A 17,987-nucleotide genomic window follows, 5' to 3' on the forward strand; every position below is an offset into this window, starting at 1 on the left:
GAAGGCATCTCAGCGGAAAACATTTGACCAATCACAGGCATTTGATGACTACAGAGAAAGCGACGCCTAACATCAAAGCCGGCTCTTTTGATGTACATCAAATTACCTGTTCTGATCTGTTGTCTCCAGTTTTACTATGAGATAGTCCAGGCTTGTAAAGATCGTAAGTGATCGGAACCCCTGGAATATCGAGGATGTGCCTACATGTACATCCGGTGCTGCATGAGTCACCTTCCATTCTGGGGGCCCCGGGCGTATACAGTGGCGTAGGAAGATGACACGTAATGGGGGGGGGGGGGATAAAGTAAATTTGACCCCTCACAAGGGGAAAATCTGAGACCCCAAGACCATGAAATTCACAATTTTTGTAGAGGGCCTTAGGACCTTTCAATCCATGAAGAGTATTGCATTTTACAACATCTGCGAGTGGAGAAGAAGATTTTTGAAATTTTAGTCAATCTTACCCCTTTTGGCCCCTCCCACAGCTGCCTGGAAGGTGGGACCATGTAATTCACAATTTCGATTGACATTATGCCTTAGAAGGTTTGTGCAAAATTTCATTGAATTTGCTTCAGCAGTTTTGGAGAAGACGTCGAAAATGTAAATTGTTTACAAACACACGACGACGGACAAAAGGCGATTAGAATACGTAGGTCACTTGAGACTGTCTCGGGCGACCTAAAAATATAAATATTATATCATGAAGAGTCCTCACACAGGAGATTAATTCAACACTCAACCATATGTACTATTTTTGTGTCTTTGGGGTCCTGGAAAAATATTACTATTTAGAATGGCTGAGATGAGTTTCACGATGTATTTTGGTGATTTTAAAGCGTTCTTATCATGGTAATTTTTCTATTCAAAGTTACCTGCATTTAGAAATGATAATTGTGAATGTCGTCATACCACTCTGCAACCCTGCTCGATCTGAACAGGCATTTGGCTCAATAGACATTTTTCTGTTTATATATTATATACATGTATATATGTCTATAGAGCCAAATGCCTGTGATCTGAACAAAGACATGCCGCTTCCTAAGCCCCTGGTATAAATACAAGTATAACAGTGTATCATTTTGAATAGTGTGTGCTGTCCTGGAGAAGGCTACAATGATATTTATCGGTATCTGACTAAATAATGATTTATGACATTGATTTGAGAATCACATTTGATTTGGAGGGATAAATAATAACTAGGGGTTTCTTTCCTTAGAAATCTTTTAATTATTAAGACATTCAACAGACACAGTTATATTATTACACATACCAATATGATTATATTGACTGATGTTTATGTGATTAAATCACAGTAACGATACACGGATTTAAAACCAACTGTTTGATGAAATACAAATAATACAACAACAAAACGAAGACAATAAAAATAAATACAATATGGAAAATAACAAGGAATAAGATACATGATAAGTTGTGGATTTGTTTGTTGTCCGAGTTAAACACCGGGATGTTTCACCATCATTCTGGACCTCATCATAGGTACGGTAATCCGGTCAGAGTAGAATAGGCCCCAAAACATCGACTGCCAATCATCCCCAGTATCCCATACGTACCGCCCGTTCAGGTTATTTTCAGTACAGTGTCCGTACCACATGGCGCCTTGATAACCTACAGCACAATTAGCATCTTCCCACACGTCATTGTCATTGTCGTAGGTAGAGAACTGGTAACCGTCGTGGTACTCCATAGCATCATCTGTCAAAACACAGACAGGTTATACAGGATTGATTACACCGATCATCGAGGTTATATTGTACTGTCAGACTAGTTCGGGGACCAACTGAAGCTGACTAAAATCTTAATTATACTTAACCACTAGATTCATACACTCATATGTGAATCAATGTGTTTTAACTCAAGTCGGTATTCTTCAATTTATATATAAAAAGACTGATGGACCAGGCTAAGTTGTAGTAAACACACACAAATCTAAATGATAGCTGACATTATGTGTTTCTAATTTCTCACCTCATTCGGTGATGATTCTATAACTGTTTGTCTATATAATGTAACTCCTATGTTAGTAGACCCAAATTACAAAATATATCGTATGTATGATATTTACATTCTAATTTGAATTGTATGTTTAGGGTTTAAACGCTCTCCTGGTATACAAACGTACAATGCGGGAACTTTTTCAATTGTCTTATTAATAAAATGATTTGGTAATGATGCTCTCTAAATGCTTGTTAATGAGATAAAACTCTTAACAAACAAACAAAAAACTTACAGATGACATTCCCGGAGAATCCCGATACCGACAGTCGGTACTTCGACGACTCGTTCCCCACACGGAAGTCCTGGTACTCCGCGTACTGTGTATCACTCATCCAGGACATCAGATTGATACGAAGGATGGAACCGTTCTGGGTTAGGAGGTGTATTGTGTTCAGACCTAACAAAATATTTATTGAGTCATCAGGCATTGATTTAATATATGTCTTTGTATCACATGTTGCCAATTCCGATAAACAATCAAACTGTAAAAATTTAGAAAATATATATATATATATATATATAATATAATGCATGATGCGTTATTCTCAATAGTATTAATTTTGTTATTTTATGTCTAAGCACATACATTTGTTATTGTTATCTTGATTTGGTTTTCGTACAGAAACATAAGACATCAGTCGTGGATGATAATAGACTTGTATAATACCTCATATATACACTGTACTTACCGGCCCAGAATTCCCCGTCTAAGTCACCAAAACCTGTCTGATATTCCGCCCAGTTCCGGTAAAAGTCTACAGTACCGTCCTGTCTGTTCTGTATGACCTGTTAGTTAAATAAACAAAATAATTCAGCGATATTTACAATATGGAAACGATAGTATTGCAGTTCATTGTTTAGTAAAGTAAAAACATGACGTCACACGGAATTTTTAGTCAATGACAAGTGTTCAGCGTTATATAACACCATCCAGGGGTTCCGATCACTTACGATCTCTAGACCTCTAGACTCTAGACCACAGAGAGAGCTATGACACGCCGTTTTGTCATAAAATTCACATAATTCTTAAGGTCAAATCTTTTGACCTTAAATGCAAAAATGTTTTTTGCCACTATGTACATTTAACCTTAAGGGAAAAGATTTCATCTTAAGGTCAAAAATCATTTTGCCCTTAAGGTTAAATGTCATAATGGCAAATAATTAATCTATAGAAGTCACTATGCTATTCATACCCCTAATCACATAATGGATTTGTCCACATACTGGACATAATGAAACACTGGGGGAAATTAAATATTAAGCCCTTTAAAAAAATAATGAAAACGCCAAACAATTGATAAAATTTAAAAATCCCTTAAAAGAATTAAACACATTTGTTTAAAAAGTTGTTCATTTATTGACACTAAATAAAGTCTATCTAGAAATAATTAATTTATATTTCTACAATTATAATAAAACGGTTTTAACCTGATGGTCAAGAAATCTGTAGCCCTTATAACTTTTGCTTAAGTACAAATAACTTTCAACCTTAAGGTAAATAAAAGGGCAAAAGATTTATTTACCTTAAGGACAAAAGATTTATTTACCTTAAGGGCAAAAGATTTATTTACCATATTTATTTGTCCTTAAGGTAAATAAATCTCTGCCCTTAAGGTAAATAATTTTTTTGCTCTTGAGGTAAATAAATATTTAGTCCTTAATGTAAATAAATCTTTTAACCTTAAGATAAATAAATATTTTAACCTTAAAGTCAAAAAACGTTTTTAAGGTCAAACAACTTTTAACCTTAAGGTAAATAAATCTTTTGTCCTTAAGGTAAATAAATATTTTGCCCTTAAGGTCGAAAAACGTTTGTAGGTCAAATAACTTTTAATCTTAGGTAAATAAATCTTTTGCCCTTAAGGTAAATAAATCTTTTGTCTTTAAGGTAAATAAATCTTTTGCCCTTAAGGTAAATCAATCTTTTAACCTTAAGGTCAAATAACTGTTTGGACTGTGTTATACTGGGTCGATCATCGGTGACCAGGTACAATGTAGCTCAGTGGCCGAGGGTTCGAATCCCGGTCTGGCCGCTACATTTTCTCTTCTCCTGTTACAGACGGTGGTGGTATAAGGGTTAAGTACATTTTCGAGGGCGGAGACTTTGAAGAGTAGAGCTTGCAGGTCCCGGGTTCGAATCTCGTTGTGGCCACTACATTTTTTCCACTACTGTTTCACTAGTGATATATTAAAAAATAACACACGGACAATTCACAGGCTATCAGACTAAAAATGTGATACACTTATTAATTTTATTTAATTATATATATATACTATACTATATATATATATATATATATATATATATATATATATATATATATATATATATATATAGATAGAGAGAGAGAGAGAGAGAGAGAGAGAGAGAGAGAGAGAACAGATTAAACTATCATAACTATTCTTACTGTCCATGGCCCTTCATCTGTGTCCATGTCACAGTAAACATCGTCACTCCGGCCAGGGGTCAAGGCCACTTTGTAAATACCGGAGGGACTGCCAGTTCTGACATCACTACAACTCGTAAGACCTAAACAGAAAATATGGATGAGATAATAAGTGTACATGTGTGTAACAACAGTTATTAGTACAGATTCCGCTCTTAAATTTTAATAGTATATTTCTGATAAGTGACTCTGCGAAAACATTCATGGCACTTAAACACTTCAGTTTACAACTAAAATACAATAAACAATTATAAATGATGAGCTAGATACAGGAGACAAACTTTTTAATATAAAGTTCTTAGAAAGACAACAGGCTGGTTTAGTAAAGCTGAAAACCACAGTTTTAAATAAAGTAAAAATGTTGTTTATATTCTGAAAGTTCTGCATCATCCAATTATTTCAACTTCTGTTTGATCTGTAGCCATGGAGACTGGAGCCATTACGTAGATATATTGTATTGGGCCGATCACATGTAGACTGGAGCCATTACGTAGATATATTGTATTGGGCCGATCACATGGAGACTGGAGCCATTACGTAGATATTGTATTGGGCCGATCACATGGAGACTGGAACACTTCTATTTCAAACATAGTACAGTTAATATCATGTATCATATAGACTATGTATTGTTGATCCAAATATTTAATTTGACAATTTCCACAGTGATCATGTGACCATATCGAACCGACTATCACTTCGTCATAGAAACATACTTTTTTGGGGACGTGGATGTGGCGCAGTGGTAGAAGGCGCGATTGGGTGCCGTAAATCGTGACTTCGAGGCCCGGATAGGGCACGAGTCAATAAATTGTCATGCTTTGTTAAATTGTGTTTCTTAGATATTTTATTCAACAAGAGATCCCAGAGGGATCTTGGCGCCCACCAAAGAATGATCTATATCTGACAAAGGAAAGATGGATCTTTTCTCTACTTTTTAAACTTTTTCAAACATACTACATATAAAATTTGAGACAGATCGCTTCAGTACCTTTTGAGAAATAGCGGTCACAAACTTCAACTATCAAAATCCAAGATGACTCCTTGGTTGCCATCTTGTTTATCAATCGGTCCCAAATCATAACATTCACAACTAGGGCCCTAGGGGAACCTACATGTGAAATTTGAGAAAGATCCATTCAATACTCTCTGAGAAATAGCGATAACAAACTTTGAATATAAAAATCCAAGATGGCTGCCTGGCAGCATATTTGTTGACCGATCGGTCCCAAATGCAATATGCACAACTAGATCCCTAGGGGAACCTACATATGAAATTTGAGACAGATCCCTTCAGTACTATATGAGAAATAGCCATAACAAACTTTAACTATCAAAATCCAAGATGGCGGCCTGGCAGCCATCTTGTTCACCGATTGGTCCAAAAATGCAATATGCAAAACAAGGACCCTAGGGGAACCTACATATTAAATTTGAGAAAGATTCCTTCAGCACTTTTTGAGAAATAGGGATATCAAACCTTAACTATCAAAATTCAAGATGGCCGACTGGCGGCCATCTTGTTTTTCCTATCAGCCTCAAAATCTGTATGGCACATATAGGGACCAAGGGTAACTTCCATGTGAAGTTTGAACAAAATTTCTTCAGTAGTTCTCAAGAAATATCGATTACAAACTTCAACTGCCAAAATCAAAGATGGCTGCCTGGCGGCCATCTTGTTTTTTCCGATCAGCCTCAAAATCTGTATGGCACATATAGGGACCAAGGGTAACTTCCATGTGAAGTTTGAACAAAATTTCTTCAGTAGTTCTCAAGAAATATCGATTACAAACTCCAACTGCCAAAATCAAAGATGGCTGCCTGGCGGTCATCTTGTTTTTCCGATCAGCCTCAAAATCTGTATGGCACAAATATGGACCAAGGGGACCCTCCATGTGAAGTTTGAACAAAATCCCTGCAGCAGTTTTTAAGAAATAGTGATAACAAGCATTGTTTACGGACGGACGACGGACCACGGACCACGGACGCAGGGCGATTTGAATAGTAGCCCACCATCTGATGATGGTTGGCTAAAAAATCAACGAAACATCTCTCTGTCGTGTCTTCATATCTTCTGAAGATGGCATAATATGGACGTTCACGCCACTTGTTTCACTATATTAACAAGTTTTGAAATATGTAGATCTATTACTTACCGGAAGAATCATTCAACAATACAGACTGTACGTGCATGTGTTGTTGAATGGTTCTTCCGGTAAGTAATAAACAGTTCAAGGAATCCCTTTCCTTAGACAACATATGACAGAAACTTCAATAATGCTTAAAGATGCTCCACCGCCGACAAACACAGGGACCTCGCACGATTTTTTTAACCAACAGTATATATATGTAGCGGGATTGGACTGGGTCGATCATCGGTGACCAGGTAGCTCAGTCGGTAGAGCACTCGGCTAGTATTCTGAGGGTACCTGGTTCGAATCCCGGTCTGGCCGCTACATTTTCTCCTCTCCTGTTACATATATATATATTACAGTATCAAGGGTATGAACTCGGCGGTCGAGAAAAACTGACCTATTTTTTTAAAACCGAAATTATTTTAATAAATGGGCTTTATACACCATTGACGCATATCTTACCTTAAAGAGAAATAATTTATCTTTCCAGTGAGTGCTTGATGAACAAAATTGGCCAAGTATTGGCGACGTTATGGTTGATGAAACGGTGAATTTACGAAACAATAGCTAGGTAGACATTTCCCTGTCAAGTCGAAATGACGTCTCGCCTCTAATGGGTACCTCAACATCGTGTAGCTCACTTACTTTAACCATCACCGCCATGTTCATTTTTTTCTCGGATCGCTTCTCGATTTGACATATCGGGACTGCATTATGCAAATTATGTGGTGTTGTGCTTGTCGGTAAAATCGAGAAGCGCTCAGAAGAACAAATTAACATGGCGGTGATGGCTAAAGTAGGTAAGCTACACGATATTTAAATGGAGTTTCTACAAAGTACGGGACATGACACCTCCAAAGGAGACTGTGGATGAACACAGTTATGGGTACTATTTACCATCACAAGCGTAGATTTTGTGATTTTGGCTTGGTTTTTGAGGTACCCATTAGAGGCGATTTATTAAAATAATTACGGTTTAAAAAAAGAATAGGTCCGTTTTTCTCGACCGCCGAGTTCATACCCTTGATACTATATTATAATATATATATGTATACTGTTGGTTAAACATTTTCGTGCCAGGTCCCTGTGCCGACAAATGGTATTTTTTCACTATCAAAAACTGAAGCAGACAATTTAGTTTTTTTCTTCAGTTACAAAAGTTACTTACTTTACACCATTACCACCATTCAAAAGTTAAAAATATGAAAAATAATTAATTGCATCCCGAAAAAATTCCGTGGCACTATATTTGATTTAAACATATTTTATTTGCATATATACAAATGGGATCAGACACAAGTTGAATAACTTATACTCCGTCTTCTCCCGTAATACATGAATGATGAAATATATATTAAGAAAATGATGATGAAGAATATCAAGGTTTAAATTTATGATAAAAATTACAAAACATATATCGTTTTATATTTACATTCTGAGTGTTTCGTCACTATATGAATCAACCAACTGACAAAAACAAACATTTGCCTATGAAAACACTATGAATACACTATGAATACAACGATTCTCGTGCATCGATCAGCTGATTTCAAACAATGCGCCATTTCATATAAAAAAATCATATTAAAAAAATAGTCCCCCACAATATTTTAATGTGTTAGATCTAATGTGTTGTTTCTTGATATAGAATCAACTAAGGTTTACTGTAATAAGTCAATTAAATCTTATTTTAAACAATATTTCTTGTTTATCGTTTGTCATTTGCAAACAAAGGTCGACCGGAAGGCGGAAGCTTGAAAACGCGACGTTGTGGAACGACGTCGTCATCCAGCTGTTCCATTATTCTTGTTTCTCGTCGTATATGGGTGTCATAATTTTAAAAATAATATAGAAACCTTTCAAGAATTTTTATTTTCATAAAGTATTTTAATGTAAATAAGTTCGCGTTCCACGGGATATGTAGATAGCTTCTGCTATTCATAGCCGCTATGAAAATTAGAAAAATATATTCAATCCCTATATGATGTGCCCGTACCCGCATGTACGTATAAAAGTATGTGTTAGTATGAAATATCATAATAAGAATTACTTTACATTGTAAAACTGATTCGACATTTCTTTAAAATTAAGGCTATATCTGATACAAAACTAAATAGTGTAACAAAATAACATATATATATATATATTTATCCCATAACTATGCATGTTTCACAATGGAAAACCGATGTGACTCGTAAATTCCATAGCAGTTGGTTATCGTTTATGTTTACACACACACTCCAGTGTGTAAACACCTACGGCGCCTCTGATTGGTCAATTCCAAGATCTCTTGATTCCGATTGGCTCTCAACTTAGGGCTACTTTTCATAGCGCATTTTCTTTTAAATAGCATTGTATTTACTATTTAGCAGGTAGTTGCTTATTCAAAGTATGAACCAATATAATATTGGCTCTCTATTTAGGCACTTTATTTTATGATGGAAAGATACATGTATCACTGCACAATGTATGGTGGTAAGTTTCCCTGAATGAAGACGAGAAAATGGTATATAGAGCTAAAGTTATGGGATAAATAAATTCCCCAACGCGTGACTGTTGTTTATCATGTTTATCTAAACTCTCGCTAGTTAATTTTCAAATTTTTAAAAGACACTCGCTAAAGCTCGTGTCTTTTCAAAATTTTAAAATTAACTAACTCGAGTTTGATAAACATGATAAACAACAGTCGCTTGTTGGGGGAACCTCTTTATATAAGCTAGCATTAATTGTTGATATAGAGTAGGTGACACAGTAGACCGCATACCCTATGACACACACTGTAACTGAACGCAACTAGCACCGCACCACGTATGTCTATCCTTCTTCTGTAAAGTACACACCACTGTACTTTCTGTCTTTGAAATTCCGAGCTTGAGGCTCCCTGTATATTCGGATGCGATCGACTGTGTCACCATGATATCATAATATTAAGAATGAACGGATATTTTGATACAAATGATATTAGTTAAAACGTTTAGTATGGCTAATAAAGTCTTGGACTAATAAAAATAAGGAACAGTTTTCATTATAAGAAAGTGCTTCCGAACCAAACAGCAGTAGATCTACAGATAATTCAGTTAAATTTAAATCGTTCGCTAGTTTATGTTTGAAGGCATTTCTAGAAATATCAAATAATGGACAATCTAACAAATAATGTTCTACATCTTCTATTGCATATATGAGCATATACACTGTGGTGACGGAATCAAATTAATACGTTTGAGATCAGCATTTAAGGAACTACATCGATACCTGAGTCTTGTATGTAACATATTTAACTTTCTACAGCCAGAAGAATAAAACTTAGGAGCACATTCCCCCTGAAAAGAAATTTTACGTTTAAATGTTGAAATAGTGTTACTAGATCTGGTGTCAGTATCAAGATTATTCCAATGCTTTATTGTATCAGGTATAAATGATCTTTCAAATAAACTTAGTCTTATTCTTGGTATTGTATAATTATCTTGGTTTTTCAAATTATAATTGCTAACAGTGTGAACTGGATAAGGCATAATGTCATGTAAATAGGAGGGGGTAAGATTATTACGAATTTTGTAAAGTAAAGTTTCCGGAATTTTCTACGATTGCTTAATGTTTCCCATCCAGTCTCATAATATAAACTCTGTCGACTAGTAAATATTGGAAGACCAGTTACAATTCTGGCAACCTCTAACTGTAATTTTTCTAATTTGTCAGAATTTGCAACATTGTGGAATGAAGTACTGATTGTGCATGCACCAAAGGCGAAGCATTTTTTATATAATTTTTTGTGTTAATTAGGCATAAATAGATACGATTAAATACCAATTATTATTAAAATGATGAATATCATTTAGAACTATGCTCTGTCGGCGGTGGCTCATCTTTAACGATACCGGCTAAAGTTAATGACTCGTCAGACATGTAATCAAGACTTAAAACATGTATTTAACAATATCTACATAGTCGATTTTCCAATTATACGAGTCTTAAGCGGCGCGCCTATTTTCTTTAATGATATAAGCGATATGCCAGACACACGCGAAGCGAAAGTAGGCTTTCACTACACGCAGACAATGCGAAACCTGGCCTGAAATGAAGTAAAAAATAGGGTAAAACACCTTTGTTGGGGCATCTGCAATAGTGAATCCATGTTTAGTAGCAAAGAATAAATACACAGGGTCACGTTGATTAATTTCCCTACAACAAATCGGCAGTTTGAAGATGTAAAAATGTCAAATTCAGTGATCTAATGTCAAATAAAAAGATATGGGTTGAAGTTTTGATATATCAGCATCAAACTATATATTACATAATATAAGTCATTCAAAATTGTAAAATCACCCAATATCTTTCCCGCCCAAAAGGACATGGTACGGAATGACGTCTGGCCGGCGAGCCCTGACTGACGAGTAATCACAGGCCATACAGCTCAAAACGTTACATTATGATAATAACTCACATTCTCCACCATGTAGTGTAGTGAGAGGGCTTAGGGGAACTCGCTCTTCTCTTACATCTTGGAATTAGTAGTGTGACAAAACAACACGTCTGTTCAGTTCCAAACCAAGAGAATACCATCAAGGGGAATAACTCTTTATACAAGAAAACTAAATTATCTCCCTTCGACTATCATGTGAACTTTTGAATAAAACAAACAGTTCAGGTGACATGTACATGTACTTACAACAAGTGTGAACTGTGGAAACACACAGTTCGGGTGACAGATACTTACTACAAGTGTGAAATGTGGAAACAAACTGTTCATGTGACAGATACATGTATTTACTACAAGTGTGAACTGTAGAAACAAACACTTCGGGTGACAGATACATGTACTTACTACAAGTGTGAACTGTAGAAACAAACACTTCGGGTGACAGATACATGTACTTACTACAAGTGTGAACTGTAGAATAAAACAAACAGTTAAGGTGACAGATACATGTACAAACTACTAGTGTGAACTGTAGAAACAAACAGTTCGGGTGACAGATAGTATACATGTAATTACTACAAGTGTGAACTGTAAAAAACAAACTGTTCAGGTGACAGATACATGTACATGTACTTACTACAAGCGTGAACTGTAGAACCAAAATTAAACAGATCGGGTGACAGATACATATACTTAGAACAAGCGTGAACTGTAGAAACAAATACTGCGTGTGACAGATACTACAAGTACAACTTACTACAAACGGAGTCGTCACTCTTCTTTGTATACATCTGTATGACTGAGGACAGGTTCACACTGTTGCCATCACACAGAGCTTTGGTATACGTCTTACACTCTTTTGTCTCCTTGTTGTAGGAATATGACAGACAGTCCGTCTGACATTTAGATGAACACTCGATCACAGTGTTGTACACGTTTTCCACCACAGCTAACACATGACCTTCGTAGTCGGAGTGGGGCACATTGTGTACACGCCTGAACGATGAAGATCTTATTTTCGCATGAGCTGTATACCAGAAGCACATCAGCAACATGTACACATTCATGTTTGAAAACTGAGGCGAAGAAATTTGAATACAAAGTAAAAACAAAAGTCAGATGGGATATCTACAAATTATGTTATTATAGTTTTATATTCCACCAAATTGTCTATTGTATATCAGCAGTTCAGTAATTAAGTAATAAAGTATTGGAACTTCCACGAACAATATCCGAACTCAACACTAGTAAAGGCTGGTCTACTGATGCGAACACGTCTGTTTTCCCAGACTTTCTTTTCGAGTCTGATAACAGAAATCTATGTTCCGAAGTTTATGAAATAACCTAGATTTGCGCATTCGTAATATCGAACATGTTTTCTAGCAAATTGGACCTATCAGATAGCCCTAAATTGAATCAATCAGATTGCCGTAAATGAAGCGTTCTGAAAACCATCAGTGCATGACTTTTCAAATCATCATACATGCAGTATGCCATGTTAATCAGGTTCACGTTACACCGGTGTAGAACAGCGGTAACAATAACACTGTAATTATTACTGAACACCGACTGGTGATTTTTACCCTAGGCTGAAACATTTTGATATTTTTTTTTTCTCTCCTCAATGCTACCCATTGCTATGAATATAATACTAAAAGAATGGTTAAAGGCCATCCTTCTTTTAAAATAAAGTTCATATACAGTTTGAATGCCTAATGTAGGTTTGGGTGATAGCTAAGGATGGACCAAACTGGCCGTTAATCATTAAATCGTCTTATATTGACTGGACGCCAACAAACCATTCGGTTTTTGTCCTAACCAAATCTGATATAAAGAATGACCACGGGCGACGTTGGAGTTGATCTGTTGTAAACATTACTTCTCAATTATCATGATACTTCAATAGTTTGCCTGTCACATGCTGAGGTGAAGGACTGCGATACTGTTTAAACTAATGACATTGACCTTTATATATAGGAACAATTTAATAATAGTTAAGTGGCCATCCATTCGATAACTGGTTGGACAATACAGAAAGTGTACCTTACATAATCTTTTACATGGCTAGACAATACAGATAATGTACCTTACATAATCTTTTACATGGCTAGACAATACAGACAAAGTACCTTACATAATCTTTTACATGGCTAGACAATACAGACAGTGTACCTTACATAATCTTTACCAGACTGAACAATACAGACAAAGTACCTTACATAATCTTTACCAGACTGGACAATACAGACAATGTACCTTACATAATCTTTTACATGGCTAGACAATACAGACAATGTACCTTACATAATCTTTTACATGGCTAGACAATACAGACAATGTACCTTACATAATCTTTTACATGGCTAGACAATACAGACAATGTACCTTACATAATCTTTTACATGGCTAGACAATACAGACAATGTACCTTACATAATCTTTTACATGGCTAGACAATACAGACAAAGTACCTTACATAATCTTTTACATGGCTAGACAATACAGACAATGTACCTTACATAATCTTTTACATGGCTAGACAATACAGACAAAGTACCTTACATAATCTTTTACATGGCTAGACAATACAGACAATGTACCTTACATAATCTTTTACATGACTAGACAATACAGACAATGTACCTTACATAATCTTTTACATGGCTAGACAATACAGACAAAGTACCTTACATAATCTTTTACATGGCTAGACAATACAGACAATGTACCTTACATAATCTTTTACATGGCTTGACAATACAGACAATGTACCTTACATAATCTTTTACATGGCTAGACAATACAGACAAAGTACCTTACACAATCTTTTACATGGCTAGACAATACAGACAAAGTACCTTACATAATCTTTTACATGGCTAGACAATACAGACAAAGTACCTTACATAATCTTTTACATGGCTAGACAATACAGACAAAGTACCTTACATAATCTTTTACATGGCTTGACAATACAGACAAAGTACCTTACACAATCTTTTACCAGGCTGGACAATACAGACAAAGTACCTTACATAATCTTTTACATGGCTAGACAATACAGACAAAGTACCTTACATAATCTTTTACATGGCTAGACAATACAGACAATGTACCTTACATAATCTTTTACATGGCTAGACAATACAGACAATGTACCTTACATAATCTTTTACATGGCTAGACAATACAGACAAAGTACCTTACACAATCTTTTACATGACTAGACAATACAGACAATGTACCTTACATAATCTTTTACATGGCTAGACAATACAGACAATGTACCTTACATAATCTTTTACATGGCTAGACAATACAGACAATGTACCTTACACAATCTTTTACATGGCTAGACAATACAGACAATGTACCTTACATAATCTTTTACATGGCTAGACAATACAGACAATGTACCTTACATAATCTTTTACATGGCTAGACAATACAGACAAAGTACCTTACATAATCTTTTACATGGCTAGACAATACAGACAATGTACCTTACATAATCTTTTACATGGCTAGACAATACAGACAAAGTACCTTACATAATCTTTTACATGGCTAGACAATACAGACAATGTACCTTACATAATCTTTTACATGGCTAGACAATACAGACAAGTACCTTACATAATCTTTTACATGGCTAGACAATACAGACAAGTACCTTACATAATCTTTTACATGGCTAGACATACAGACAAAGTACCTTACATAATCTTTTACATGGCTAGACAATACAGACAAAGTACCTTACATAATCTTTTACATGGCTAGACAATACAGACAAAGTACCTTACATAATCTTTTACATGGCTAGACAATACAGACAAAGTACCTTACACAATCTTTTACATGGCTAGACAATACAGACAATGTACCTTACACAATCTTTTACATGGCTAGACAATACAGACAAAGTACCTTACATAATCTTTTACATGGCTAGACAATACAGACAATGTACCTTACATAATCTTTTACATGGCTAGACAATACAGACAAATGTACCTTACATAATCTTTTACATGGCTAGACAATACAGACAATGTACCTTACATAATCTTTTACATGGCTAGACAATACAGACAATGTACCTTACATAATCTTTTACATGGCTAGACAATACAGACAGTGTACCTTACACAATCTTTTACATGGCTAGACAATACAGACAATGTACCTTACACAATCTTTTACATGGCTAGACAATACAGACAATGTACCTTACACAATCTTTTACATGGCTAGACAATACAGACAATGTACCTTACATAATCTTTTACATGGCTAGACAATACAGACAATGTACCTTACATAATCTTTTACATGGCTAGACAATACAGACAAAGTACCTTACATAATCTTTTACATGGCTAGACAATACAGACAAAGTACCTTACACAATCTTTTACATGGCTAGACAATACAGACAATGTACCTTACATAATCTTTTACATGGCTAGACAATACAGACAATGTACCTTACATAATCTTTTACATGGCTAGACAATACAGACAATGTACCTTACATAATCTTTTACCCCACTGGACAATACAGACAAAGTACCATACACAATCTTTTACATGGCTAGACAATACAGACAAAGTACCTTACACAATCTTTTACATGGCTAGACAATACAGACAAAGTACCTTACACAATCTTTTACATGGCTAGACAATACAGACAATGTACCTTACATAATCTTTTATTTTTACATGGCTAGACAATACAGACAATGTACCTTACATAATCTTTTACATGGCTAGACAATACAGACAATGTACCTTACACAATCTTTTACATGGCTAGACAATACAGACAATGTACCTTACATAATCTTTTACATGGCTAGACAATACAGACAATGTACCTTACACAATCTTTTACATGGCTAGACAATACAGACAATGTACCTTACATAATCTTTTACATGGCTAGACAATACAGACAATGTACCTTACACAATCTTTTACATGGCTAGACAATACAGACAATGTACCTTACACAATCTTTTACATGGCTAGACAATACAGACAATGTACCTTACATAATCTTTTACATGGCTAGACAATACAGAAAGTGTACCTTACATAATCTTTTACATGGCTAGACAATACAGACAAAGTACCTTACATAATCTTTTATATGGCTAGACAATACAGACAAAGTACCTTACGTATATACATAATATTTTACATGGCTAGACAATACAGACAATGTACCTTACATAATCTTTTACATGGCTAGACAACACAGACAATGTACCTTACACAATCTTTTACATGGCTAGATAATACAGACAAAGTACCTTACATAATCTTTTACCTGGCTAGACAATACAGACAATGTACCTTACACAATCTTTTATCTCGCTAGACAATACTAGACAAAGTACTAGACAATACAGACAATGTACCTTACATAATCTTTTACATGGCTAGACAATACAGACAATGTACCTTACATAATCTTTTACATGGCTAGACAATACAGACAAAGTACCTTACATAATCTTTTACATGGCTAGACAATACAGACAAAGTACCTTACACAATCTTTTACATGGCTAGACAATACAGACAATGTACCTTACATAATCTTTTACATGGCTAGACAATACAGACAAAGTACCTTACATAATCTTTTACATGGCTAGACAATACAGACAATGTACCTTACACAATCTTTTACATGGCTAGACAATACAGACAAAGTACCTTACATAATCTTTTACATGGCTAGACAATACAGACAAAGTACCTTACACAATCTTTTACATGGCTAGACAATACAGACAATGTACCTTACATAATCTTTTACATGGCTAGACAATACAGACAAAGTACCATACACAATCTTTTACATGGCTAGACAATACAGACAAAGTACCTTACATAATCTTTTACATGGCTAGACAATACAGACAATGTACCTTACATAATCTTTTACATGGCTAGACAATACAGACAAAGTACCTTACATAATCTTTTACATGGCTAGACAATACAGACAATGTACCTTACATAATCTTTTACATGGCTAGACAATACAGACAATGTACCTTACATAATCTTTTACATGGCTAGACAATACAGACAATGTACCTTACATAATCTTTTACATGGCTAGACAATACAGACAAAGTACCTTACATAATCTTTTACATGGCTAGACAATACAGACAATGTACCTTACACAATCTTTTACATGGCTAGACAATACAGACAATGTACCTTACATAATCTTTTACATGGCTAGACAATACAGACAAAGTACCTTACATAATTTTTTACATGGCTAGACAATACAGACAAAGTACCTTACACAATCTTTTACATGGCTAGACAATACAGACAAAGTACCTTACATAATCTTTTACATGGCTAGACAATACAGACAAAGTACCTTACATAATCTTTTACATGGCTAGACAATACAGACAATGTACCTTACATAATCTTTTATCCCACTGGACAATACAGACAAAGTACCTTACACAATCTTTTACATGGCTAGACAATACAGACAAAGTACCTTACACAATCTTTTACATGGCTAGACAATACAGACAAAGTACCTTACATAATCTTTTACATGGCTAGACAATACAGACAATGTACCTTACATAATCTTTTACATGGCTAGACAATACAGACAAAGTACCTTACATAATCTTTTACATGGCTAGACAATACAGACAATGTACCTTACATAATCTTTTACATGGCTAGACAATACAGACAATGTACCTTACATAATCTTTTACATGGCTAGACAATACAGACAATGTACCTTACATAATCTTTTACATGGCTAGACAATACAGACAAAGTACCTTACACAATCTTTTACATGGCTAGACAATACAGACAAAGTACCTTACATAATCTTTTACATGGCTAGACAATACAGACAATGTACCTTACATAATCTTTTACATGGCTAGACAATACAGA

The 17,987-nt window shown here is 35.1% G+C and overlaps 1 protein-coding gene across 1 annotated transcript; it reads right to left on the bottom strand.

Annotated features, from left to right (window-relative positions):
* Positions 1 to 1,209: 1,209 nt before the first annotated feature.
* On the bottom strand, positions 1,210 to 12,079 carry LOC138310648 (fibrinogen-like protein A). The gene is made up of 5 exons (XM_069251933.1): positions 11,776 to 12,079; positions 4,428 to 4,549; positions 2,709 to 2,805; positions 2,252 to 2,416; positions 1,210 to 1,716 (listed from the first exon to the last, which is right to left on the bottom strand). The coding sequence occupies exons 1-5, from the start codon at positions 12,071 to 12,073 to the stop codon at positions 1,457 to 1,459; spliced, it is 942 nt and encodes a 313-aa protein (XP_069108034.1). The 5' UTR covers positions 12,074 to 12,079; the 3' UTR covers positions 1,210 to 1,456.
* Between the last annotated feature and the right edge of the window lie 5,908 nt (positions 12,080 to 17,987).

This window comes from Argopecten irradians, chromosome 16, assembly GCF_041381155.1.
Source record: "Argopecten irradians isolate NY chromosome 16, Ai_NY, whole genome shotgun sequence".
In the NCBI taxonomy this organism is placed as follows: Eukaryota; Metazoa; Mollusca; class Bivalvia; order Pectinida; family Pectinidae; genus Argopecten; species Argopecten irradians.

Coding starts and splice junctions, on each gene's coding strand:
- LOC138310648 (XM_069251933.1), bottom strand. CDS start 12,073: ATGTTGCTGATGTGCTTCTGGTATACAGCTCATGCGAAAATAAGATCT. Junction 2,806..4,427: donor CAGATGAAGGGCCATGGACA/GTAAGAATAGTT, acceptor TTTAACTAACAG/GTCATACAGAACAGACAGGA. Junction 1,717..2,251: donor ATTCTCCGGGAATGTCATCT/GTAAGTTTTTTG, acceptor GTGTTTTGACAG/ATGATGCTATGGAGTACCAC.